Below are 26,341 nucleotides of genomic sequence, written 5' to 3'. Positions count from 1 at the left end.
TGTGCTCTCTGTCTCTTGCTCACAGATGCAATTTCATGCTTTCATATTTTTACCTGGCCTTTCTTCCTTGTTCAATTAAAATCCATTTGGAATCTTTATAAAGCCCAACATGATATGCTCCCATTTGCAGCCACTTATCTTTAAGTGGCCACATCATTTCAAATTTGGCTGCTCGGCAGAATTTCTGCAAGCCAATTTGGCTCGCAGTTGATGCGAGGCCAAAATATGGGGAAAAGGCGGGAACAGGGTACTGAGTTAGATGATCAGCCATGATCATTTTGAATGGCACAGCAGGCCCGAAGGGCTGAATGGCCTACTCTTGCTCCTACTTTCTATGTATCTATATAAAGCTGAGCTAGAAATCTTAGCCAATTATTCAAATCGAGTTACATTGAGTTTCATCGAGTCTACAGAACAGAAACAGGCCATTCGGCTCAACTGGTCTATGCCGGCGTTTATGCTCCACACAAGCCTGCTCCTACCCCTCTTCATCTAACCCCTTGCAGCATACCCTTTCTATTCCTTTCTCCCTTGTGTGCCTAGCTAGCTTCCCTTTAAATGTATCTATGCTATTTGCCTCAACTACTCCACATTCCACATTCTCAGCACTCTTTGGGTAAAGAAGCTTCTCTTGTGTTCCCTATTGGATTTATTCATGACTATCTTATATTTATGACCTCTAGTTTTGGATTCCCCCACAAGTGGAAATATTTTCTCTATGTCTACCCTATCAAACCCTTTCATTATCTTAAAGGCCTCCATCAGGTCGCCTCTCAACCTTCTCTTTTCTGGAGAAAAGAGCCCCAGCCTGTTCAACCTTTTCTGATATCATCCTTGTGAATCTCTTTTGCACCTTCTCCAAGTTTATTAATGTCTTCTTGCATTTTCATCCATTCTTCCTTTGTATTAACTACACCCCCCAATTTGATGTCGTCCGCAAATTTTGAGATTGTACTTCCCATTCCCAAGTCCAAATTGTTTATGTAAATTGTGAACAGTGGTCCCAGCACCGATCACTGTGAAACACCACTTCCCACCTTTTGCCAGTCTGAGTAGCTACCCGTAACCCCTACTCTCTGTTTTCTGCTTTGTAGCCAGCTTGCTATCCATTCTGCTACCTGTCCCCAGACTCCACATGCTCTGACTGTAGTCATGACTAGTCAAATCAATTGATTTGCAAAATTGAGCAGTCACCTTGCAGCAATCAATCAAGCATTGGCAGCTAGACACTCCTGGCATAGGTTTTGCTGAGACTGCATTCAGTTCCTTGTGTGAGACATTCTTCAAAGACATAATCACCAATTAAATTTTATGTTTTCTTTTAAATGTAGAACTCATTACTGTTTTATATGATTAAGTATTTTAAATATTTTTCCCATGCATTTCACTTCACCAATTGACCCATTCTAAAATTAACATAATGGAATCCTCTCTGTAAAGGCTTTTAATGGATCACAAGTGAAATGAATGCTGAACATTTCAATAAATATTAATGACAGCTGATATTAAATTTTATATGCTGCAAAGATCAGCTATTACTACTCAGTACAATTGAGTACCTGAGCATTTTCAGCAATTACTGCCAGATTTTGAAAGAAGCAAAAAATGTAAAAAAATAAAAAGGAAAATGAATTAAAAATAAAAGGTGATGGCCAAGTAAGGTTAGGCCAAGATGGCGTCAATTTCCTTACCAAAATCAATGACCCGTTGCTTGGCTGTATGCTGTCGGGAATGCCAGTGTTTCCAATACTTCAGTTGTTCTTCCGGAGTCTTTGCATTGTCAAAAACAGCCATGATCATACTCTACAAAGAAGAAAACAGTTATTCACCAAAGTGTAAAAATTTTCATTCATTTGTTTGGGCTGAAATTTTAAGTCTCCGCTTCTATTGCTAGTGTCCACCTTTTAACCATGTAAATGATTTTTATACACTTCCCGAGAGCACACCCTCAAAAAACAATTATAGGACAGGTTAAGAAGTTGTAATTTTTTCATATTATCATTGACTGGAATACAGAAGATATTAATAATGTTGGGATGAATATTTTCAAAGATGATATATGAATTTGCTCATTATATATAAGTAGACTGCAAATTGCTAAATGCCCTTATTATCACACACACATTGCACATATAAAGAAATAAATGGAGACAATTTGGGCCTTAACATTAAGATATTTCAGCTGGACATCTACCCAGCAGAAATCATGTACTTCAGGAAGAATCATTGGTTTAAAAGTGCACTGGGAGCGGCTGCCTGCTATTTTCTGAATAGGCTGCATTGGAAGCTCAAGAAGGTTGTGATGTGAGCATGCACAGGCCTCATTAAGGGTTTGGAAACCACAGCAATAAGGGCAGGGCTTCCCTCCTTCACATTTTTTGTGGTTTGTTAATGAAATGTAATGTTATTGCTGAAGGCCCAATTTACGTTGGCCTATTTAATTCCTCAGTTCCTGGTATTTCTCTTACATCCGTGTTCAGCTGCATTGGAAGGTCTTATTTTTTGCCCTTTTATTTTTCTTTTGTTCTATTTAGTTTGGTGCATTTTATGGCTAATTTGTACTTAATTTTTAACTTATTTCTTATTTCACCTCCTACCATTGAAGGGAGTACTACTCTTAATGCAAACACTTTATGCTGGTAGGATGGGCCTTCCTTTGGGAAATCCTCTTGTGCTCAGGAAGCTTGTGGGTGAGGAGGAGTTGTAGAGGAATAATCAAGGGGGGGGTCTGCTGTGCCTGAGGCGAGTTGCACAGATGTGTTATTACTCAAGGATGCAAGCACGCAAACACTGCAAGAGCTGCTTCAGCATGACAAAGGACATGTGCCTTCACCTAGCCTTTACCAGGGAGGCCTTTCCACAGATTGGGATTGCGTCCTCAGTGTCGAAGAAGCACATGCACAGTGATGGACAAGTTGGGACTCAGCAAGTGACTGTCATGCAATTAGGTTGTTTTACACCAATTTGAGGTGTTTTGCCCTCAAGATGTGAGTGTGACAAGGCTTTCAATTGTTCCTTTACACCTTGAAGGAGTGTCCTACTGAGGTATGGGCATGCAATGAAAGTGCTGTATGGTTGTGAGGGCTTGGCATCAATGAACAGGAAATGTGGAACAGGGTGAACAGCCCAAGACTGCATGCCACAAATTTGAGGCTGGATACCACCTGCTGCCAGGGATGCTGCCCTGCTGCCCACTGAGGAGAGTGCTCTGAAGTGCAAAACAGAGCGACCTTCCTCACACCTGCCCTCAGCACCTTTTATGACTTGCCTTGTAAGGTGCAGTACTTCTACCTGCTCCCTACAAGGCAAATGTCGCTGAGTGGGGGGAGCCAGGCATGAGGACTCCTTATGCCAGGAATTCCTGCACTTTGGCTCAGTCGGCATCTGACGTATCTGAGAAGGGGGGGTATGCCAAGTGAGTTGAAGCACACTGGCCTCCAGATGGGTTAATGTGGGCCCGCCAGTGGGGTTCACTTCAGGCAAGCGACCTGAACCCCCAAAGAAATAGCAAGTTTGTTAAAAAGAAATCAGATTGACCCCTGCCCCTCCCCCTCCTTACACAGAGGGCCAAGGAGGACGTGATCGGGATCAGGTGCTGGAGATTCTGGTTGTGTGGGGCAGGCGAGTGCCAGAGATGCACCTGTAGTGATGCTTGTGCCCAGTTGTCCCATGCTAATGAGGTGTGCTCCTGCTCACCTCGCACACTCTGTTGGGGTCAGCGCTGAATGGCACAGGTGGGTGAAATCCTGGTACAACCATTTTGAGTGTGACCCATGGATTTTTGGCTCCCAAATTTTAGCCTGGAACGGAGAATCGGGCCGGATTTTTTTTTGATATTTGTCTTTGGGTTCATTATTTGATCAAATGGCATAATAATTGAAAAAAAATACTTTATGGAATAGATCAAATGAAAATAAAGTAATTGTAAATGCTGGAAATCTGAAATGAAAACATCAACTGTTGGATGAAGGGCTTACACTTGAAATGTTAACATGTCTTTTCTCTGTGCTGGCAATGTCAGCTGTGTATTTCCAGCATTTTATATTTTTACTTCTTCATTAAATAGAAGTGATTTTGATGGACATTTCATCCAAAGAGTGATGCACTGATTTGAAAACTGTTCTGAATATGAGGCAAATGCCAACAGCACCTCCTGAGACAATATACAGCATGTATTGAAAATTGGCAATTGTTCATCCACATTCTACAACTAAACTGAAACATTAGTTATTTTGGGACTCCTTCAGTGTCCGTGTTTGGTTCACAAGTGCATACTTGCCAAGATTTGTTTCAATATATATCAGGGAGGGTGCGGTGATGTTAGGATAGAGAACAAATAAAAGAAACGAAACTGAAGGCACTTTTAAGCAGAGTTTAAAGAAAACACAGGAATTCTTCTTGGATCTCCACAGCATCTTAACTAGAATCCATACCAGACCAGTGAGTACTTTCATGTGTGAGAATGAGATGTGGACTTCAGGTACGTCAGCACCTGAAAATTTCCCGCCCAGAACTTTAACCTGTCTTTTCCCTATTCAGGTGATGATGGATCCATTCTGTATTTCCAACATTTTGTATTTTTACTCCTAATGAGATGTAATTCATTAAGAACCATATAAGTATTGTACTAAAGACCCTTACTAAATCTACTGATAAGCTAATGCTCCTGATGAGCCATCTACTGTATATAAACATATACTGATGGCCCAGAATTTCCTGGAGACTTGTGCTATTGTAATGGTGTATCTACATCTTACGGTCTCTTGATCGGCACAAAGGAATGAGGAAATTATGGAGTAAGTGACTTACGCCATTAGTTATGCCGTGCCATAATTTCCTGGGACTTTCGTGCTGCTCTGCCATTACTCTCACTAAAAGCAGTGAGGAGTTACTTGTCATTATTAATTGCCACATTAAAATCAACAGCAATCAAGGAGTTCCTGGATTAACACCAGTTTTCATGCTGTTGCCACTTAGACTGAAAAATAATGGCACTGGTGGCCTGGTGTCGGCGTGATTAGCCATTATCTAATTGAATGGCAGAACAGGCTCGAGGGGTTGAATGGCCTGCTCCTGTTCCTATGTTCCTATTAATGACTGAGAAGAGGGTTCATGTGAAACTGCTTGTAATTTTTGTAAATATGAAAAGCCAATGTTGTGTGAAGTTCTTGCCATTCTTCATAAATTCAGAAATAGCAGGAACTTGGACTGTCCATGTTAGAAGGGAACGGATTAATCACCTACTCACTGTTGGATTTGGATTGTTATTGTGCTGTCGCTTCTTGGGGTAAACTAATGGAAATGGCGTCCTATAACATTGGTGTAAAGCAGCTGGCTGAACACTGCAAATATTAAACTACAGCAAATCATTTGGATAATAAAACGCAGATTTAGAAGTTTAAATGTTACAGTTTAAACGTGCGACCTGAATTTAATTGGAGAGAATGGCCCAATTAACGTTTTGGGTGCGGAACCTTCTTCAAAGAAAGTGTCACACCCGAAACATCATCTGTTCTCTCCACAGATGCTGAGTCACCTGCTGAGTGTTCCCAACATTTTCTGTTTTTTGTTTCAGATTTTCAGCATTTGCACATTTTTGCTTTCTGAAGGCACCAATATAAGTTAACATTCTGATAAAAGAGTCCCACCCCTAAGCCATCTTTCTTAATCATAAATTTTGAAGTTATCAGTTTGTGGTAACAGTTTACAACAGTCTAAGGCACTGTTACCCATAATAATGCAACCACACAGCAGTATCCAAGGCAACAGCAAACTTCATAAACTGTTTTGAAACAATGAGAACTCCATAAAATAGCTTTTGATTTTGATTATGAAGATGTAACTGATCTTCAAAAAAACTCTCCAAAATAATATGTAAAAGATGGATGGAGATACATTGTCCACGATTCTGGAGTTTGCTTAAATCAGGTTGAGATATAAATGGCTTCCTTCATACACTTCTATCCATTAATGAACAGACCTATAGACTGGGTTCCCACCAGATTTTTTCCTTAGAAGATACTTCCTTTCACCTGTATGAGATTAAATCTGGTGACCTCCCTTTGGTCACAGGAGCAGTGGAAGAGAGCCTATGAAATATTGCTGTTGTCCTGTGAGTGCTGACACATCTTACCATTTTTTTAATTCCATTATATTCCAGGGGTGCAGGAACAGCAAACTTCATAAACCTGGAGGTTTATGTGCACAAATCTTTGAAGATGGCAGGACAGGTTGAGAAAGCAATTAAAAAAGCATACGGGATTCTGGGTTTTATAAAACAGGCATAGAGTACAAAAGCAAGGAAGTCATGTCGAACCTTTATAAAACATTGGTTCAGCCATAACTAGAGTATTGTGTCCAATTCTGGGCACCGCACTTTAGGAAGGATATGAAAGCCTTGGAGAGAGTGCAGAAAAGATTTACTAGAATGGTTCCAGGGATGAGGGACATCAGTTATGTGGATAGACTGGAGAAGCTGGGGTTGCTCTCCTCTCCTTAAAGCAGATAAGGTTGAGAGGAGATTTGATAGAATGTTCAAAATCATGACGGGTTTAGATAAAGTAAATAAAGAGAAACTGTTCCCATTGGCGGAAGGGTCGAGAACCAAAGGACACAGATTTAAGGTGATTGGCAAAAGAACCAAAGGCGACATGAGGAAAACTTTTTTACACAGCGAGTAGTTATGATCTGGATTGAGCTGCCTGAAAGGGTGGTGGAAGCAGATTCAATCATGGCTTTCAAAAAGGAATTGGATAAATATGCGAAGGGAAAAATTTGCAGAGCTACAGGGAAAGAACGGGGGAATAGGACTACCTGGATTGCTCTTACAAAGAACCGGCATGGGTTCGATGGGCCAAATGGCCTCCTTCTGTGTTGTAACCATTCTATGATTCTAGAAATCTTTTCCACTTTACTAATAGAATTAATTAAAAATGTTACTATTTGAATGCTTCCACTGACTTTTGAAAATAGAGGAACTTCAAAATGGATTCTATAAATAAGTGTTGATCTCATTTTATTAAAGGGGTATCACCTTCATAACAGAGTTTGGGAAACCCTTTTTTGTTCAGGGAGAAAAAAAGTCTGGATACCTATGAGCCATTTCTGTTGTATGGATGTTGTGCACAAATAACACAATAATGTGATTGGGCCTGATCTGCGACATAACGTTGTGCATTTGCCAGCAAATAGAAAAGTTTTGGGAAACTTTCGTTCTCATGAAACCAGTACCTCTAATATGGATACACATCTAATCCATACACACCTGCTACTCAGGAAGGTGGCAGGATTGTTTATATGTTGACTCGTGAGAGCCTTTTTTTTTGACTGTGCTCCTGGACTTAATGGATGGAAAACTCTGGGGAGTACACTGATATGCAATCCCAACAGATGAGGCTCTATCCCAGGAGGGCATATTTGGTGTCTATGCTAACAATGATCATACAAATTTATAGACAATTTAAAGCATTTCAATAAAATAAGATCTTTGCAATATTATTCTGTAGTTTGTACTTTCCCACATGCACATGTAGGTGTGAAAATGTATCAGCTGAACAGCAAACTTAGCTAGCAGTGCAAACAGAAATCTAGGTTAATGAACCCAAGGTGCAGAATCCAAGATGTCTTACTCGAACTTTGGTTGAGGATAATTGCAGACATTTGTCACCTTCCACAGCTCTCAATGTGATGGGGTAAAACTGTCCCTTGTTGAGGTAACCCATCGATTCCTCTCCTGGTTTCTGGTTGACAGATTTAGGTGCCTCCAGCATGCACTCAAAGTCAACCCTTAAAAATTAGAAAAAGCAAATGTGAAAATACTGATGTCGCTGTTCTTAACCAAATAAGGGGTAATTTTCCAATTTTACCCTTCCTTCACAGAAGCTTTGCCTGCTGGCGGCCTATATCAGAAATCTGGGCATGCATGCATGTGGTTTTCTCACCATTTAACTATGGTTGGAAAATCCTATGTGCCTGAATTTCTGATATACACAGCCAGCAGGCAAGGCTTCCCTCTGGCAGCTCAAAGTCAGAAAATTATCCCTTTAATATCATACCTAGATTTGGCTTGGCTCTTATATCTGTGATGTAGGAATCCAGTGCAATGCAATGAGAAACTTTTATTAATTACTGTTACCATTTTCTCTGAAATATCAACTTTACTGATTCCATCAATGAAATTTTGCAAAGCTTACCAATCCCAGTTAAAGTCCCAGCTATGCCCAGAACTGTGAGTCGGGATGCTTTATTGTAATATTTTTGCTTGCAAATTATAAATAAAAGACCAACTAGATTACACAATATTATTAAGATTCATGGAAAACCCATTTAATTACAACTTCTTGCATAATCAATTTACTCTTTCCATTAATGTAACTGAATTTTCCACACCAACTATAATGGGTCCTATCTCATACTATTCAGTTTATTCTTGCTAATGTATATGTGTGCATGTGTGTGTCTGTGAGTGTGTGTGAAATTGCAATTTTTGATAGACATTGAAAACAAACAGACCTATTTCATGCAAACATAAATGAAAAGCAAATTGCTATCCAGATCTTGTGTGTGGTTGTAGGGGATGTTATGCTGCACAAAATGATATATAAGCTGAGGTAGATTCAGTGTTCTGTTTGAATTTTTTTGATGACCACCATATTATTGGTATCACATAATCAGCTTCATCATATCAGTGAATTGTGTAGCTAGGAACTAGGGTCTAAGAGGGTTTGAAAATATGTTTGTAGCCTTCTCCCTGCCCTTCCCCCATCAATAATCAAACTGCAACATAATATGGTCCCATAAAATGTGAAATAAAAAGTGTGTTCCTTTAAAAGACTCTACAAAATGGTGCAAATGTTAGGAGGAATATACCTACCGTGGTCTATTATTTGTAACATTTTCCTCAGCACAAGATGCTCTTACCAAATCGTTAAGAAAAGCCTATTATTTAAAAAAATGCAAGAGATGCTTAAATTAGATACATTTATTTCATTATTTTCCCAAGTTTTCCATTACCCAGTCTGTGTTTTCCCCTTCATTTGGCAAAGTCTGTCCATATATATTTCCATGGAGATACAAATCAATGCTGCTCTTTAGTCAACTCCCCAGCAGGTACCTTTAAGCATGATAGGAAGGAACCTCTTCTAAGTGCCCATCAGTTTCCTCTTAACTTTTTGACCAAGACCAGAAAACTCACCTATTGAGAGAGCCTGGATGCTAATGTAAGTAAAGATAGTGATTTAAGTTATAGCTCTCTCAATTTTGTAGCATTGTAGCTACTGAGGTGACTCTACATTTAAACATAAAATATGCTCTAAACATTTTAAGGTAAGCATCACCACTGAGCTGATTAAAGCAGTGAGTAACTGAACCATTCATACCAGGAAGGTCTCATATTCAATCAATGGTTTGTGTTGAGTTAACTGATTTCAGGGCAATAATACAAACGCTACTACTGGCTTCAGGCCTGAAAACTTCAGGGTTAAGGAAGAGGAAATTGGCTAGGGTTCTGTCTCATGATTAGTACCCAGTGATCCTTGTAGGCAATGTATGTTGGGAGAAGAAAGGGTTGGGTTTGCTTATTATAGCTTCCCCTCCCTGGCCAATACTAACTGTCTGGGATGACACAAGAGTGCCCAGCACCCATGGAACAGAACCCCATTAATGAGTTGATGCTTTCAGAGGCAAAAGGGAGAAAATTGGCATTAAAATAAGGAACAAAAAAATATTTTAAGCTACCTGTAATGTGCAACAATTTTTTTACTGCCATTTGTTCCCTTTTGCTTGGTGAGCTCTTTGATCTGCATCAGAGTTTCCGCTAGGATTTTGAAAAGTTAAATTCAAGGACTTAAAAGTTCAAACTTTACTGTTAGCAACTGAACTCCTATGCAGTTGCTTAAACCGTACACTGTTTAGTTCTCCCTAAATTAGCCTCTTTTGAGATCTTTAATCCATGCTCTCCATCTCAATTGGGAAGGTTCAGTCCACAGACACTGGCATTGATATCACTAATGGAATATCTAATGCCTGAAAGTAGATGTCATGTGTATAGTAATTTCACAACTGGCTCTTTCTTTCTTTGAAATATTTCCTTTAGGTTGTTAACTTCTTTCTCCTACTCTTTTCCCCTGTTCTGCAACATCCCTTTTAGGGGCACTGAGTGACCAATGGATTGAATATTGGTCTGTCATCGCTAGGGCCCGAGTTGAAATCCAATTCAGACTGATGAGATGACAGTCTCCTCTGGCTGCTAGCTCTAAAGCTGTTCTACGTGAAATGAGTTTGAGTAGTCTGAATCTAGCATCTGGGGCCCACAGAATACATTGTCCCTTATTAGACTCTAGCTGGCACCAAATGGCAATCTCATTCAGAATGGCCTGAGGACAGTTGGCATGGGAAATGGAAAAATGACACCCTTGTGCAACAGTGCGTGTTCTTCTGATGATAGGGCTGAGATTACAGGTACAGCTTTACTCTGCATCAAAACACACTGGTACCAATTTAATCCCAGGGTGGGATTGCTGTGCATGGGGCCTGGGCCGGGGCATGTTGGAGCCTGGAGAGATTTTAATTATCTATGAAGATTTACTTTTTTTTTAAATTTAAAATATATAAAGACAATTGAGCTAAAGAGAGCTTTGTCAATCTTGAAAATTCAATACGGAGTGGCAGCAGCAAGCGGCACTGAATATAGCCAGATAAACTAGTTTACATTGGTAGGGAAAATAAACTTCATTTTGCAACTTTAGCTTTCAAATTCTTATCTAACCTCATTGCAGATTCCCTTATTGTTTATCTCAGATTAAAAAACAAAAGTGCACAGTAATTCTTCAAAAGCAATCATTGGCTACCGAGTAGCTAACCTTCCAAACTTACTGCCCATTTTTGAATCAAACCATCTTCAGCTTTAACAGTAGTTAAACAATTCATGTTTGCTATTTTCTGTTATTCCTATAACCAGGACTGATTCATCACCATCAGCTGTCATTTCATAAGATAGGTTTGGTTAGACATTAGCTCTTCATAAATACCTCATTGAACCCCAAAGATTATCAAGCAAAACTCCAGAATATTTGTCCATCTCTATTGTTCAACCCTGTTCTGCTCCCTTCCACAGACACCATTTTCTTGTCTGACCCTCCCTCACCACAGAAACACAGGAACAGTAGACCATTTCATCTATCCCACTGCTTTCTCAGTTCATTCCTCGACTGTAATCATTTATTATAATCTTTGAAACTATTTTCCCCCTTTAGATGTTTTCTTCATGTTGTGTCATCACCCAGCTGAGAGCACAGCCTGATGACTCACTTCAAGGCTTCTGCCAAACTGCTTTATAGCCAACCGTAAGGAGAGGTGAGAGATCAGGCAAGGTTAATGTCCTCCACTATTATATCTCCCCGCAGTGACCAAATCAAGATCAAGACCTTGCCAAGAGCAGAAACACAGGCTTGAACCTGTATTGTATAAATCCTTTATTGCACAATCCATTGGTACACAAATAATTTATAGCATAGTTGATTTATTTGTACTAATATTAATCAGGTGTGTCTTAACCTTGCTAAGATGATGTTATAAGCTACCTCAATTTAATTCATTTCATAAACATTTACTTTAATAAATATTTGGATTACTATGGAAACTAAACTAACCTCAGAAGAAATATCCTTGAATGCATCTTTGAAACTGTTCTCAGGAGCCCACCTTTGTTGTGGATGAGTCATTAAAATATTATCAAATGAATCAGTTAGATTGCAGTCAAATGAACCCGTGGGAGTAATGGTATAGCTATCCAACTGTGGCTGAGATTTGGGAACTGTAAAGATAGAATCTGAACTGAGACCATGGGATCTTCTGGTTGGATCAGGATACTCTGTTGACATGGTGATAACTTCAGGCAAAAGTTTCATAGCTTGAATAGAGTTATCCAGAGATGGAATGTCATCGAATTCAAATCCAATTGCAGTGTTATTCCTGTAGAAAAAATGCAGTTGTGAAAAAGGCACCATATCAAATTTTTCCCCTTGTTTTATTAGATTTTTGATTTTCTGGATGGCTTTCAACTCCAAACACCCCCTTCAAGTGAGAAAATAGACTCGAGCCCCAGTTTCTATCTCACAGCTTCCTTCCAGTGAGAGAGTAGGGCAGTCAGTCAGGGACTAATTCATACAACTCCTTCAACTGTAAGAGCGGGGGCAATTTTAATCCTACCTGCATGGTGGACACTGGACGGGTGGACAGTTACATAGGGGAAATTTTAACCCCCCAGGACAGGTGGGAGACGGGCGGGGAAGGGGTTAACAATTCAAAAATGGGAAACCCACCCCCCAACCCGCTTCCAACTTCCGGTTTTAATGGAGATGGGTTGGGGGCGGGCGACTAACCTGCTCTCCAGAGGCAGGCCCGTCATTTAAATATTTTAATGAGGCTGCATGCCTCAAATTTTAGGACAGTTTTAAATTTAATGGTTGCAGGCTGGGTTTCCCAGAGCTTAGGAAACCTAGCAGCTGAAGGAAGGTGAGAATGGCTGGTTCCAACAGGTAAGTGCCTCTCCAGCACTGCTTGAGGGCCAGGAGGAGCAGGAGTGCTTTCCCCCATCGCCTCACGCAAACCTCCTTCCCTCCCCGCAATCGGAACACTGCCGTCCCCGCCCCCCCGCAATTGGACTCCCCACCCCCTGTTCTACTTCCGGCCAGCGTTGTCCTTTCCACCCCCCTCCGATGTCTCCCCCAACCCACGATCTCTCCCTCCCTCCTCTCCGCTCCCCGGCTGCGGCCTGGTGCTGCAGGCCTTTCCGCCTGACAACCAGCCAGCCTCTCAATCTGGCTGGCTGCCGGCCGGGAAACAGTGTCAAAAAACTTAAATGAGGTCCTGCCATTAACCCGCATTTCTGGGTTTCCGGGCCGCTACGTCTCCCCCTGGCTCCCTCCCCGCCTCCCCGTAGATATCGGGGCCATAGAGTCTACAGCACAGAAACAGGCCATTTGGCCCAACTGGTCTATGATCCACACAAGCCAAAATGTCCCTGGTGATTTACCTGCCAATTTCCCACCTCCTTCGCGTTGATCTTGATTTTAACCCAACTATTTTGAGCAGGTGGCAAAAGCACCTGGCTGAAGCCAATGGGGTCTTTCATTAAATATGCAGATTGATGGCGTCATTTTAACTCTGGCCTGAAGCGGGGAAGCTGCTGCAGCTTTCCTGCTAAGTGAAGATGGTGGGAAGAGGATCCGGAACCACGAAAGGTTATTTAAGGTAAATTTTTTTGTACTTTCCTTGAGGGGCTGTACATAGAATCCCGATTGCCATTTTAGGACAGTACTGGAGACAAAAAGGAGCCAAAGGCAAGTTTTACACTATTTTTGTTTGGCTGGAAGGAGCAGGAGTGTTCCTCCAGGCTTCACAAATCCAGTTTGGGTAGCTGCCACACCTGGTTCCACTTCCTTGACCAGGGTTCTGTCTCGATTAATACTTAGTGATCCTCGTTGGAAGCATATGTTGGGGGTGGAAAGGGTTGGGTTAGTCCTCCCCATGCCTCTATCTTCTTCCAGCCTGGAGGGTGGGTAAGCAGCCCGATATTGTGGCAGCCCCAAACCAGCGGGCTGCCCGGGGCACTCATTTTCCATCTACAACCTGCCAGACGAATGCTAAAGTAAACCGGGCCTCCCTTTGGGACTATTGGGCGGACGGCAAATGCACTCCATTCTTCCCTATTATCTTGTAAATAGGTGCAGAGGTGAAAAAATGGTATGCTGTAATTTTAGTGGTTTTTGGGGAGAGACATTTGCTTGATTCCTGCTCTGAGTCAGGGGTTCACTTCTTGTGCATTTTTGTCTGCACTGAAAGTAAAAAGAAAGGCCACTTGAGACAGAAAATGGCAAAAGCATTTGCCCTCAGGGGAATTCAGTCCAGTGCATTTTCTTCCTTGAGTGAAATATGACGTGGCCAGTCAGTGAAAAAAAAACATTAAGATCTAAACATATCTCTTACCTCTTTACTAAATTCTGTTCACATGGACGAGGTACTTTTCCAGGTAAAAGAATTCTTTCCTGCTTTGGAACCTTTAAAAAGAAATGCATCACATTAAAAAAAATGAGTACGGGAAATGCACAAACAGTTGAGATTGGCAAAAAATAGTTTCAGTCATCAGGAATCTGTTTGGACTGCCGATAGTGATTGTAGAATAACACATACTTAGGAGGGTTCAACCATTAGCTTGTTTACATCAGTTATTTTAAATTAAATGACTTGATATTATCTGACTTTTGATAATGAGATAATAGACTATTTATGTGGGTTCCTTCATGTTTATAGGAATTTTGCAGCACATTTTATAGTGAGGTTAACATTTTTCAAATGCACATTGTTGTTCAATATGCACATCTCAAGTGTGTTATACCAAAGCGTCTCTTCGCTTCCCTGCATTCAAGTCTCTCGCCCCTATTTTAAAGAGAACAAATAATCACATAGCAGCCCTGGTTTGCATATATGTAGGTTGCCTGATGTATCTATGACATCTCAGTAGTTTGATGGGCTATCGCAAGCAGTAGCTTTTTGACAACTGAAAAGACTTCCAGACCATAAGCAGGAAAATAAAAACTAGCCCGCCTATCAGTATAGGGTTTTTTAGTAAGGTGCTGCAATCGAGGAGAACATTTAGTTTCGTATGGGAACATCCACTACAGCAAAAGCTTATGTTGGTAGGACCCACTGTGCCACTTGATGTTCGGAAAGCAAGAAAATAATTCTTTTGATCACTTATATCTCAATTTGGCTATTAAATGGAAAATGAAAAAGTTCTAAATGGGTGATTGGCTTTGGAGCATTGAACTGTTGTCAAGGGAACTTAAGTTAAATTCCTAGACTAATTTGATATTCGTATTCAAGTAACCCCTAAGGGAACTGACTTGAGGAGTCCCTGTTTGTTGCCAAATAGGTCAAGGAACAGTTTGATGACATTAGTGTAAATATTCATGGTTTGGATTGCCCTACCCTTCTGGTAAAGGAGGCTGTGGAGGCAGTGGGCTAATAGAGATATATAGAATCGCAAAAAAATGGGAGGGGATCAAAACTTGCAAAATATTTTCATGTCATGTTGTGTTAGTCATCATGATGTCATATTAACATTGTGATGCTGTACAGAAAGCAGAGGGTTCCTTGAATTGACACTTTGTTACTATCGTAAAAACTTGTTATTTTATACAAATCAAACTTGTCCCTTTTGATCAGACTTAAAGCCTAATTTTCAATCCAAATTAATTACCTTGTAATAGTCATAGAGGAAACTCAAAGCAGCTACACTTTCATCGTCACCATTGATGCTCATCATGGCCTTTGTTGCTGCAGTTAATGGGTTTTCCAGGTAGTTTTTCCAAGCTTCATCCTCGCTGTTGACAGAATGTAGTTGGAAGTTAACTCCCTCATTGTGGAGCACCACCACAGGTCTCATACTGAAATAAATTAATCAGAGTTACAGTGAAAACCAAGTAAGCTGACATTATTGGGACAAAAGATAAAATGGCTGCTTGTAAATGCAGGTGACAAATACAGAAAACCATTAATTAATGGCAGTGCAGTGGTGCACCAACATGAGGTGCCACAGGCTCGATTCTCCCAGTTGCTGGGATCCTGGCCTCACCCATGCAGAGAAGGAGAACAAAATTGGCAAGACTCATCATTCATACTTCCAGCAGACAGCTCAAGAGCAGGTTCGAGCCAAAGTTACGTGAACGATGAGATTGATCATAGCAAAAAGAAACTGATTTCACATCATTCTGAATTGGGTGGTGAATCCAACAGTATGTCCAATGCCTGCAGGATACCAGAGAATGAGACATTTCCAAATTGATCAAGGTAGAAGCTGAATGCCGTTAGATTCTGATGAGCATGTCCTACCCTCGTGATGACACTGGCAAAGGAGGAGATATACAACTGGGTGCAGGCACAGAATCCGGCCTGGTGTTTACGCCAGTAACAAAATCATAGCCAATGTGCTTAGACAGTTAAAAAGACTGATTTAAAAACGAAGAATAGCTGTGAATGTGCAGTAGAAGACGTAGCATTATCAGATCGAAAATGAATAGAGGATAGAGGACATCAACATTTGTCAGAAATGAAGGAATAATTAACAAAAGTACAGCATAGTGCTATAAAGTGTTATCATTCATCCAAAAAATAATAATTTTGAGTAGTCAGATCTATTTGTCAATGCTTGCTGGAATGGCACTTGTCGTTACTATGATACCAACCTGCTCCATTTCAATATTGTTTATTCTCCTTGCTATTTTTTAAATATGCTACAATAGGCAAACCGTGTCACACCCCTCAGTGACATTTTAACTACAGGGCTCGTTGCTGCACCCCAACACTTCATTTTTCTCAAGTTTCTATCAACAATCTTGTCCAACAATCTGCTTTTCAAAGAATAATATGAAATACCCTCAGAATATGCTGTCTGAAAGATTTTGATCTTTCCGAGATAATGGTTTCATTCCTGTGTCATCCAAAATTAACAAAACACATTCCTCTTAAAAGTACTGCCTTACATCGTACCAAATTGGCTTGCATTCTGCTAATAAGCATCTGGTAAGTTCAAAAAGGCACATTCCTATCGCAAACATAAAGGGTTTTTGGGCGCAATCGGGAAATTTTTATGCAAAACGCGCTTGAAATTGCGTTGGTTAGGTTACAGTTCATTTCTTTATGCAAAATGTATTTCCATTAGAAAGTATTCCTTGGTGTATTGGAGTGGGTAACATGGTGCAGTTTTATTAATGCATTTTGAAAATGAGTTTATCACCAAAAATAAGCATTTTAAGAAGGGTGTCCAGTCCTCTGCCTGTGAGTAACTTGATTTAAAAATCACTAAAAATGACTCTTAAAAAAAAACGGAACCATTTAATAGTTTCATTGGTGTACACTAATCAGTTTCTTAGTAAATTAAATATTTTTTGATATGACGAAACTTTTAAAACGTGCCTACTGGTGCCTGTGCACCTAAGAAAATGAACGCAATTTGAAGAGCCTTCCCCAACCAGCGCAATCGGTGGAATCTCGCAATTCCGACCTGGGGGCGTGGCCAGTTTTGTGGGCAGGGCCTGATCTCGACGATTTGAATCTTGAGCCAACGTAATAGATTGCGGAAAACATGTGCGTAAGTGATTTGGGGGCGTAACTCACTTCTGTTTTAAATTCCACGACCTTTTGTGTTGGTTCGGCTATTCTGCTGGAATCTGGGCACAAAACTAACAGAAACAAGTGGAAACTCTAGCCCACAATGTTTAGTTTTAGGGCTGGGATTCTTTCTCCTTTGGGATATAGGGATGTAAAGAGGCTCTTTTTTTCTATTTTAAAGTGATGGAAAAAGAAGGATTTACTGGTAGATTACCAGGAAAAAATGACGAGAAGACCTTCTTTGTAATAATTTGAAACCCAACATTACCCAATATGCAAAGGTGACATGAGGAAAAACTTATTTTTAAACCAAAGGTGACACAAGTGGTTAGGATCTGGAATGCACTGCTGGGGTGTGGGTAGGGGGTGGTAGAGGCAGATTCACTCATGGCTTTCAAAAGGAACTGGATAAGTACTTGAAAGGAAAAAACTTGTAGGGCTATGGGTATAGGGCGGCAGAGTGTGGCTAGCTGGATTGCTCCAGCACGGAATCGATGGGCCAAATTGGCCTCCCTCCATGCTGTAACCTTTCTTTGATTCTATGCAAAATAACACATTTCTACCAAATTCAAGAAATGTTCAATATGGTTACAGATCTTTTTAAATTGGGGATCTATGTGCTGGTTGGAGTGGAGTCAAAATCTCAAAACAGTATTTGTTTGGCTAGAGGTGAAAGCTTTTGAGAAAAGTCTCCTCCAGTGGTTGATTGTTTTCTGCAAATTCTCAATTTGGCTTTCCAAGTAAAGTGAAGGAGTGCTACTTTTCTCTCTGGCAGGTTGCCATTTCACAACTACACCAAATCAGGCACTATTCCAGCTGTGTGTCCCCTCTCTTGAAGCTGACTCTGTTTCTATGACATTTGTTCAGTTATTACACAATATGAATGCAGTACATTGATAACCACATCTGGTTCCTCTATATGGCTGGGGAATTGCCAAGACTGAGACTGCTGGGAACATATCCTGCTCATTTTCTTATTAATGCCAAGTGAAGGAAACTTCTCATTGGTCATTTGGGGTGAATTTTCTGTTCATCAAAGGTGATGGTTTCTGTGTTAATGGGATATCTTTTCAATTTGTGCTATCAGAACCAGTATCAACCATTACCAGGCAAGTTACAATACACATCAGCTGCAGAGTAAAGCTATTTCTACTTTGGTTCAACAATGTGCTTTCACTCCAAGCTCAAAAGAGGATTCATCAGTGCAATAGCACAACATTCCTATTCCTGAATACTATACGGCCTATTTAGACAAAACTGACAATTTTTTTCTATTCTGTAGTTTTGAGCTAGAGCTGCCTGTCCAGTGGAAGTAATTTAAACACCTGAAATCACTTAGAAATCTCATAGCCAGACAGGGAAAACCATTTGTCTGGGCTGGGTTTGAATCCACTTCTCAAGAGATGAAAGGAGTAATTCCCTGCTCCATCGAGTCCCTCAAGAACAGAATGTCAAGTCAAATGAAAGGATTCCATTTTTGTAATGCTGTTAAAGAATCTACTTAAGTCACACTGAACAAGGATAATTTTTAACTACTCAAATTATAAGAACATAAGAAATAGTAGCAGGAGTAGGCCATCCGGCCCCTCGAGCCTGCTCCGCCGTTCAATAAGATCATGGCTGATCTTCTACCTCAATGCCATTTTCCTGCACTATCCCCATAGCCTTTGATGCCTTTACTATCTAGAAATCTATCGATCTCTGTTTTGAATGTACTCATTGACTGAGCCTCCACAGCCCTCTAGGGTAGAGAATTCCAAAGATTCACCACCCGCTGAGTGAAGAAATTTCTCCTCATCTCAGTCCTAAATGGCCTACCCCTTATTCTGAGACTGTGACCCCTGGTTCTAGACTCCCCAACCAGCTGAAACATCCTCCCTGCATCTACCCTGTCGAGCCCGGTAAGAATTTTGTATGTTTCAATAAGATATTATTGTCCACAATTGTTTTGCTCTCTCCTAAAGGCACACACTTTAATGGCCCTAGTTTGTTTACATGAGCATCTGATTAACAGCATCAAGGATACCAACAGGCACATTGGCCGCGTTTTCTGCTTGTGCACTTGCCAGCCCACGGTATTCCTGTACATTAAAATAAATGAGAGGAAAATTGAATAGGGATTCCCACAAGCAGAAAACCCCAGCCACAGAGGGGATTATTTTAATCAAACCCAAAGCAATGAAGAGTAAAATCAGGTGCAACGTGAAATGGACAGCCGACCCGATCTTGTCAGCTTCCTGCCGGGCAGGTTTGGTTAAAATCACCCCAGAGTTTTTAGGGTTTTAGAGTGAACATGGTAGTTTGACAATGTAAAAAAAAGAGGCACCATTGTGCAAATATATATTATTAATATCCTGCTTTGGAAACTGTTTACAAAGAACACAGCAAATTTAATTAGTGCATCACCATCTGAAGGTAGGGGTTCTGGCCATCATGTGTAGTGACATTGTAAACACTTCGTTTTCTAATGCATTTATGATGTTACTACACATAACAATTCTCCCTCTCTGTTCTTTTATCCCAACCCTCATCTATTGGTCACTAACTCTTCCACCTGTGATGGTGGAATGGTCTGAGTCAGGAACCTCTTTGCTTATTGCTAATATAGCAAATTCAAAAGACCAACTTGGATAGTGCTGTTATTTACTTACCCAGTTATTGTTTTTCAATTTCCATCCTCCCCACTATCACCATCACAACTTCTGATAGTGAAGAGCTCACATCTGCACAGCACTTCACCAGTAGCCCAGCCTAAAACCATCAAAACTCATCCAGATGAAGAAGATGATTTTGAATGACAGCCAGACTACAACCAACAACCAAGAGCACTGGTTATGCAAGATGGAAGAGGAGGTGTTTTGACATTTGCACTTCCCTGCTTGATGCTTACTTGTACATCAACACACCAGGCTACGAGGCTACAGGACCTTATGGTTTTGCTCATTTAAGAAACATCTGGGTATAATAGTCTGTAATATCTTGCTATAACTCCTAAAGATATGACCCAATAATGATGATTCAATCTAATGACGTTAATTGTCATTATCTACCACTATCACCGAAATAAAATAAATCAAAAATCAAATTTATTTGAGGCAATATAGTTTTGTTTATATTAATAGTCCATAGATCCATATAAATTTATAGCACAGACTGAAGCCACTTGGCCCTTTGTGTGTGTGCCAGTTCTTTGTTAGATCAATCTAAAACTAATCCCACTGCCCTGTGCTCTCCCCATATCCCTATATCTTCTTTTGCTTTAAATATTTATCCAATTCTCCCTTAAAAGTTCCAATGGTTTCCTCCTTAACCACTCCTTGTGGCAAAGCATTCCATGTTCCAACAACCCCCTGTGTAAACAAATTTCTCCGAGCCTCTTTTTCTCACTCCCTTAGTGACAATTTTAAATTGGCAATCCCATATCACTGACTCCCCTTATTTACTCAATCAAAACTTTTCATAATTTTAAAATTCTCTATCAAATCTCCCTTCGCTTTGTTCCAATGAAAATAGTCGCTGGTGACAATACAGAGCCAGTGGAGGGGTTGAGACAAGCAGTGGAGAAGTAGAGCTGGGTATCATCAGTCTACATGTGGAAGCTGACCCCATGTCTTCTAATGATGTCATCTGTAGATGAAGAAAAGGAGAGGGCCAAGGACAGAACCTTGGGGGACTCCAGAGGTACCGGTGCTGGGGCAGGAAAAGAAGGTATTGCTGGAAATGCTCTGGCAACAATTGGATAAGTAAGCATGGAACCAAATGAGGGCAGTATAAGCAAACCTGTTCCCTACAATCTGGAAGCTGAAATTTTTATTTTAATCTGCCTGTATCAGAACTGCATTCCTGAGGAATTAATAATTAAAATACTTACAAAACTAGATTTAAAGTAATCCTACTGAACTGTTTGAATATCCAGCTTTCAACCTCTTAATTCTTATGAAGTAAAAATTTTCAGAGGAGTTCAATGATATCATATGCAAATTTATAATTGACAATTCGACATAAAAAATACAAACAAAAATATTCTGCAAATATGGCATTATTCACTGAATATAGAAGAAAAATACATTTCTCTCCACAGAGATCTAAGTGCACTTAACAAGTCCCCGTCAACCAAACAAGTAATCAATGAAACAAGGCATTCTTGATCATTGAATCAGAAGATATCAGGGGTTATTTTCTACATTTGAACTACCAGAGGGAAGCCTCACCAACGCACAACTGGAAGCCACTGGCGTGCAGCCCACGAGTTTCCATACATTAATGTTAACGGATGGAAAATTGTTGGCAGCGAGCCTGTGATTTCTGATTTGCACAGCTGATGGTTGCTGCTCCCTGCCGGACACACAGAATCAGAAGAGCTGGCCGAACATCTCCTCTTTAATAACCACTACAATGAGAAAATGCACACATTTGTGTCATGATGATTTAACTCTTGGAGAACCAAATGACCTTTCCAGCTTTGAATGTCAGGACATCTTTTCATTTTATTTGCAACACATCTGCAGAAATATTCTTATGTAAATTTCTAGCGATGAATATTCCAAAAATCAAACCAGAAAAGCCAAAATGTACAAATATTTTCAATATGACATAAATTTGAAACAAATGTCCCTCTTGCTATATTACAGATTTTGGTACAGAAATTATGTTGAAGTCTTCAAACAAATAAGAGCAACAATTGTCATTACCTAAACATGACAACGTTCCACCTACATCAGTCAGGCAAGAGGTGGGGAATTAAAATTGAACTTTTAAAACATTTAGGGTTATTTATTTCCCTTTTTATGTGCAATATGTCAATTTCATTGATATTGCAGAACTTATCGAACCAAAACCAAAATGGCAGCTGCATGTGATTTTGTTGTAGATAATTCATGCAATACAAATTTAATAGCTCAAACAAAGGAATTCTACTAGGGATGCCTCAGGGTTCAAATCCAAGAAGTACTCAAGGGCAGTTCCGAATGGCTTGGACATCCATCATGGAGGAGTTCAAAGACCCAAGAGAGGCACATGGTTCTATGTTCAGGTAGCTCTATAAAAGGTCATAAGGAGATGATCTCCAAGAAGCATAGAAACAGGGACAGTAACATCAGTGGAAATCCTGGGTCATCACATTGCTCTGCAAGATCAGAAAGCAGTGGCACTACATCGGCATTCCTGGCACTAATCCAAAAAAATTGCTCTAGTCACGCATGCATCTTAGATCTTGTTGTTTACCAGTTGGCTCAGCATTCACGCGCCACTGTTACTTCCTCAACTAAAGGAACATTTAAAAACTAACTCATACGCTCATGCAATATGCAAAAGTACACACATCATGGGGGGATTTTTCAGCATCCCGCCAGGTGAGATGGTACCGCTCCAAAAATCATGATGCAGCACTTACCGCCCCACTCCTGCTGCTGCTCCAGACGCTATTTTTGGTCTGCCCTGAAAATGGGCTGCTGGAGTGCCCATCTGTTCCAGGCGAGAAGCCAGTTTTAATATGCTAATCGGGGGTCCTACGCTATTTATAGAACCCCGATGCAATGGGTATGAACGCTCCACCTGGCCCCACAAAATTCTTGCCACCCACTACTGGCCTATCCGTATATCCCCAGCCAATTGCTTACCCCCCCCCCCCCCGCCGCCCCCTCCCCACCAACAGCTCATTACTTCCAGCTCAGCTCCATGGAGGAATCACTGGACTTCCCACCTACATCGATCAGCACCACACCGCCCACCTGATGTCAACATAAAATGAAAAAGACCCCCCATAAGAGTAAGCACAGCAGAAAGACACATTCAGTTTTCAGTGAGGCATAATTTCCTTCAGCTAAACATTGAGAAGACTGAAGCCGTTGTCTTCGGCCCCTGCCAAAAACGTCATATCACCGATTCCATCCCCTCCCCAACTATTATCTCAGTCTTATCCAGACAGTTTGAAATCTTGGTGTCCTATTTGACCTTGAGCTGAGCTTCTGACCCTATATCACAAATGGCTGCCTATTTCCACCTCTGTAACATCACCTCTGCGCCTACCTCAGCTCATCTGCTGCTGAAACCCTCACCTATGCCTTTGTCACCTTCAGACTCAAGTATTCCAATGCTCCCCTGGCCAGCCTTCCATTCTCCACTCTCCTTAAACTTCAACTCATCCAATTTTCTGCTCCTCCATCCTCTCCCGTACCAAGTCCTATTCACCCATCAGCCCTGCCCTCGCCTGCATTGGCTCCCAGTCCTCCAACGTTTCCAATTTAAATTTCCTATCCTCGTGTTTAAATCCCCTTCATGGCCTTGCCCCTCCTCCAAACTCTGTTCCTCCAACTGGCCTCTCCCTTTACCCTACCATTGGCGACCATTCCTTCGTTCATCGAGGCCCTGTGCTCTGGAACCCGTTCCCTCAACCCATCCATCTCTCCACCTCCCTCCCCTCCTATAAGATCCTGTTTAAAACCTACCATTTTGACCAAGTTTTTAGTCACCCCTCATAATAGCTCCTTCCTTGGCTTAGTATCCATTTTTGTCTAATTTCATCTCTGTGAAGCTTGGCTACATTAAAGACTCTACATAAATGTAAGTTATTATTATAGCGCATTCACTGGAACACCATACGCACTCATTCATTAAATAATATTATGTCACTATTACTTTATCTTGCAATCTGTTATTCTTTTATTTTGCAATGGACAGAAAATTGTGGGGAGCGTGCACCAGAATTCCTGATATGCATCCTGGCGAGCGAAGCAAATTTGTAAAATTACCGCTCATATGCTATTCTATTTAGGCATGTCAGCATACAAACGGCTGCACATGATCAGTCAATGGTGCACTGTGTCTTTAGTAATTGATGTGGTGAAAAGGTGGACACCTCTTCTGCTGGTGCTGGTGGCTCTTCGTGATTTCTCACATCTACTTTTTTGTTAACCATTACACACAGAGGAAACCTTTGAAGCAAACTTTACACATTCAGTGAACTTCTATTAAAATTATGACATTAAAAGATTTTAAATTCTTGAAAATATACTTAAGCTTTTTAGCCTAGAATTTAGTTTTGGCGATATCAACAGACAAATGTTTAACATATTGAACTATTTGAAGGAGACATGGTGGGATCTGATTCCATAATTGGGAAATTCTATGCATTTACACCCTCCAATATTTTTATGTTAGAGATGTGCTATCGGTTTTTCCAGTCATAACCATTCCATTTGTTAACAGTAATCATTTTGGTTGATCTATGAGTTATTTATGAGTTATGCTATTAACAGCACATTAACAGTTGTAGTTTTTAAACAAAATGTTCAAGTCGGTGTAGCTATTAGATGTATTTGCTATTTAGCCAAATACAATATTTTCATTGTTTCCAGACTTGTCTTGGTGTGATTTTACTCATGTGGGCATACAGACAAATGTAGGAAAAACATCTGGGAAGTACAAGGGGAAATATGTCTTCAACAAGAAAATACTGATTAGTAAGTGAATGAAATGGCATGGCATGTATTTTATTCGCATAGTTGAGAACAGTTCTGTGTCAATGATGTACATTCTCTGACTGCATGTGGAGCAGCACTTATCAATGGTGTGTGTGTTTACCTGTCAATGTTAGGGAGGGGGAAGGAAATTGAGCTGTCTGCCAGGCAGGCTTAGGGAGAGGGTGTTATATGGTCCATTCCCCTCTGAACCTGGGTTAGGCCTCTTGTCCATTTCTGTGGCAGTACATATAGGGCTGTCAATATTGGAAAAATGTTAGGAGTAAGCTAATCAGCATACGACAAGTTCCCAGATGGTCAGGGAAATGGACACCATGAATAGAGAGTTTCTTCCCACTCTCGCAGACAAACAAACATCATAGACAAGGAGGGCCTCCTTCTATATGATCAAAAAGAATTAGACAGGTTATGCAAATATATCTAAAGATATGGAGTTATGTTTATTCCTCAGAGTAAGCTACTTCAAAATAGATTACATTTTAAAGCAAATTGAGTGACTCTCATTCCAAATGAGCGAGTCTTGAAAGGCTTGAATTGTGTGTTTGAAGCAAGGCATTTCGTTCTATGACATTTGCTTGCTTGTGAATTCCCTTGCCTTGGTGTCTGTCCACCTCGTACATAGAAAGCACCAAGGTATTCAGTTTCTCAAACATTAGGGAGGTTCTAAGGGTAATAAACAGTGAGGAGGATAGTGATCGACTTCAAGAGGATATAGACAGGCTGGTGGCATGGGCGGACACGTGGCAGATGAAATTTAACGCAGAAAAATGCGAAGTGATACATTTCGGTAGGAAGAATGAAGAGAGGCAAAATAAACTAAAGGGCACAACTCTAAAAGGGGTACAGGAACAGAGAGATCTAGGGGGGGGGTATATGTGCACAAATCGTTGAAGGTGGCAGGGCAGGTTGAAAAAGCATATGGGATCCTGGGCTTTATAAATAAGAGGCATAGAATACAAAAGTATGAAAGTCATGATGAACCTTTATAAATCACTGGTTCGGCCACAACTGGAGTATTGTGTCCAGTTCTGCGCATGTACTTCAGGAAAGATGTGAAGGCCTTAGAGAGGGTGCAGAAGAGATTTACTAGAATGATTCCAGGAATGAGGGACTTCAGTTATGTGGATAGACTGGAGAAGCTGGGGTTGTTCTTCTTGGAACAGAGATGGTTGCGAGGAGATTTGATAGAGGTATTCAAAATCATGAAGGGTCCAGACAGAGTAGATGGAGAGAAACTGTTCCCATTGGCGGAAGGGTCAAGAACCAGAGGACATAGATTTAAGGTGATTGGCAAAAGAACCAAAGGTGACGTGAGGAAAAACTTTTTTTTGCACAGTGAGTGGTTAGGATCTGGAATGCAGTGCCCAAGGGAGTGGTGGAGGCAGATTCAATCATGGCCTTCGAAAGGGAACTGGATAAGTACTTGAAAGGAAAAAATTTGCAGGACTATAGGCAAAGCTCGGGGGAGTGGGACCAGCTGGATTGCTCTTGCATAAAGCCGGCACGGACTCGATGGACCGAATGGTCTCCTTCCACGCTGTAATCTTTCTATTTGTAGAAATCAAGGAAGAAAGAGGTTTCAAAGTTTCATCAATGATAGAAGTGAATAGTATACTGGAATTGTCATTCCCAAAACATGGATGCAGATAGTACATAGTGCAGCAGTAGCAGGAGAGAATGGCTTGAATAAACAG

The 26,341-nt window shown here is 40.7% G+C and overlaps 1 protein-coding gene across 2 annotated transcripts in view; it reads right to left on the bottom strand.

The window, feature by feature from the left end:
- Positions 1–26,341, bottom strand: part of LOC137342822 (grainyhead-like protein 3 homolog) — a 79,939-nt gene that overhangs the window by 32,615 nt on the left and 20,983 nt on the right. For both annotated transcript variants that reach the window (XM_068007008.1, XM_068007009.1), the window contains exons 2-7: positions 15,260–15,446; positions 13,987–14,057; positions 11,649–11,970; positions 8,873–8,937; positions 7,629–7,785; positions 1,692–1,803 (exon numbers count right to left, since the gene is read on the bottom strand). In XM_068007008.1, the coding sequence (XP_067863109.1) occupies positions 1,692–1,803; positions 7,629–7,785; positions 8,873–8,937; positions 11,649–11,970; positions 13,987–14,057; positions 15,260–15,446 (914 nt within the window). The remainder of the gene's footprint in view (positions 1–1,691; positions 1,804–7,628; positions 7,786–8,872; positions 8,938–11,648; positions 11,971–13,986; positions 14,058–15,259; positions 15,447–26,341) is intronic.

The sequence above is a fragment of the Heptranchias perlo genome, chromosome 26, assembly GCF_035084215.1.
Source record: "Heptranchias perlo isolate sHepPer1 chromosome 26, sHepPer1.hap1, whole genome shotgun sequence".
Classification (NCBI taxonomy): domain Eukaryota; kingdom Metazoa; phylum Chordata; class Chondrichthyes; order Hexanchiformes; family Hexanchidae; genus Heptranchias; species Heptranchias perlo.
The sequence above is the reverse complement of the archived record's forward strand: the minus strand, read 5'-3'. Positions and strand labels throughout refer to the sequence as shown.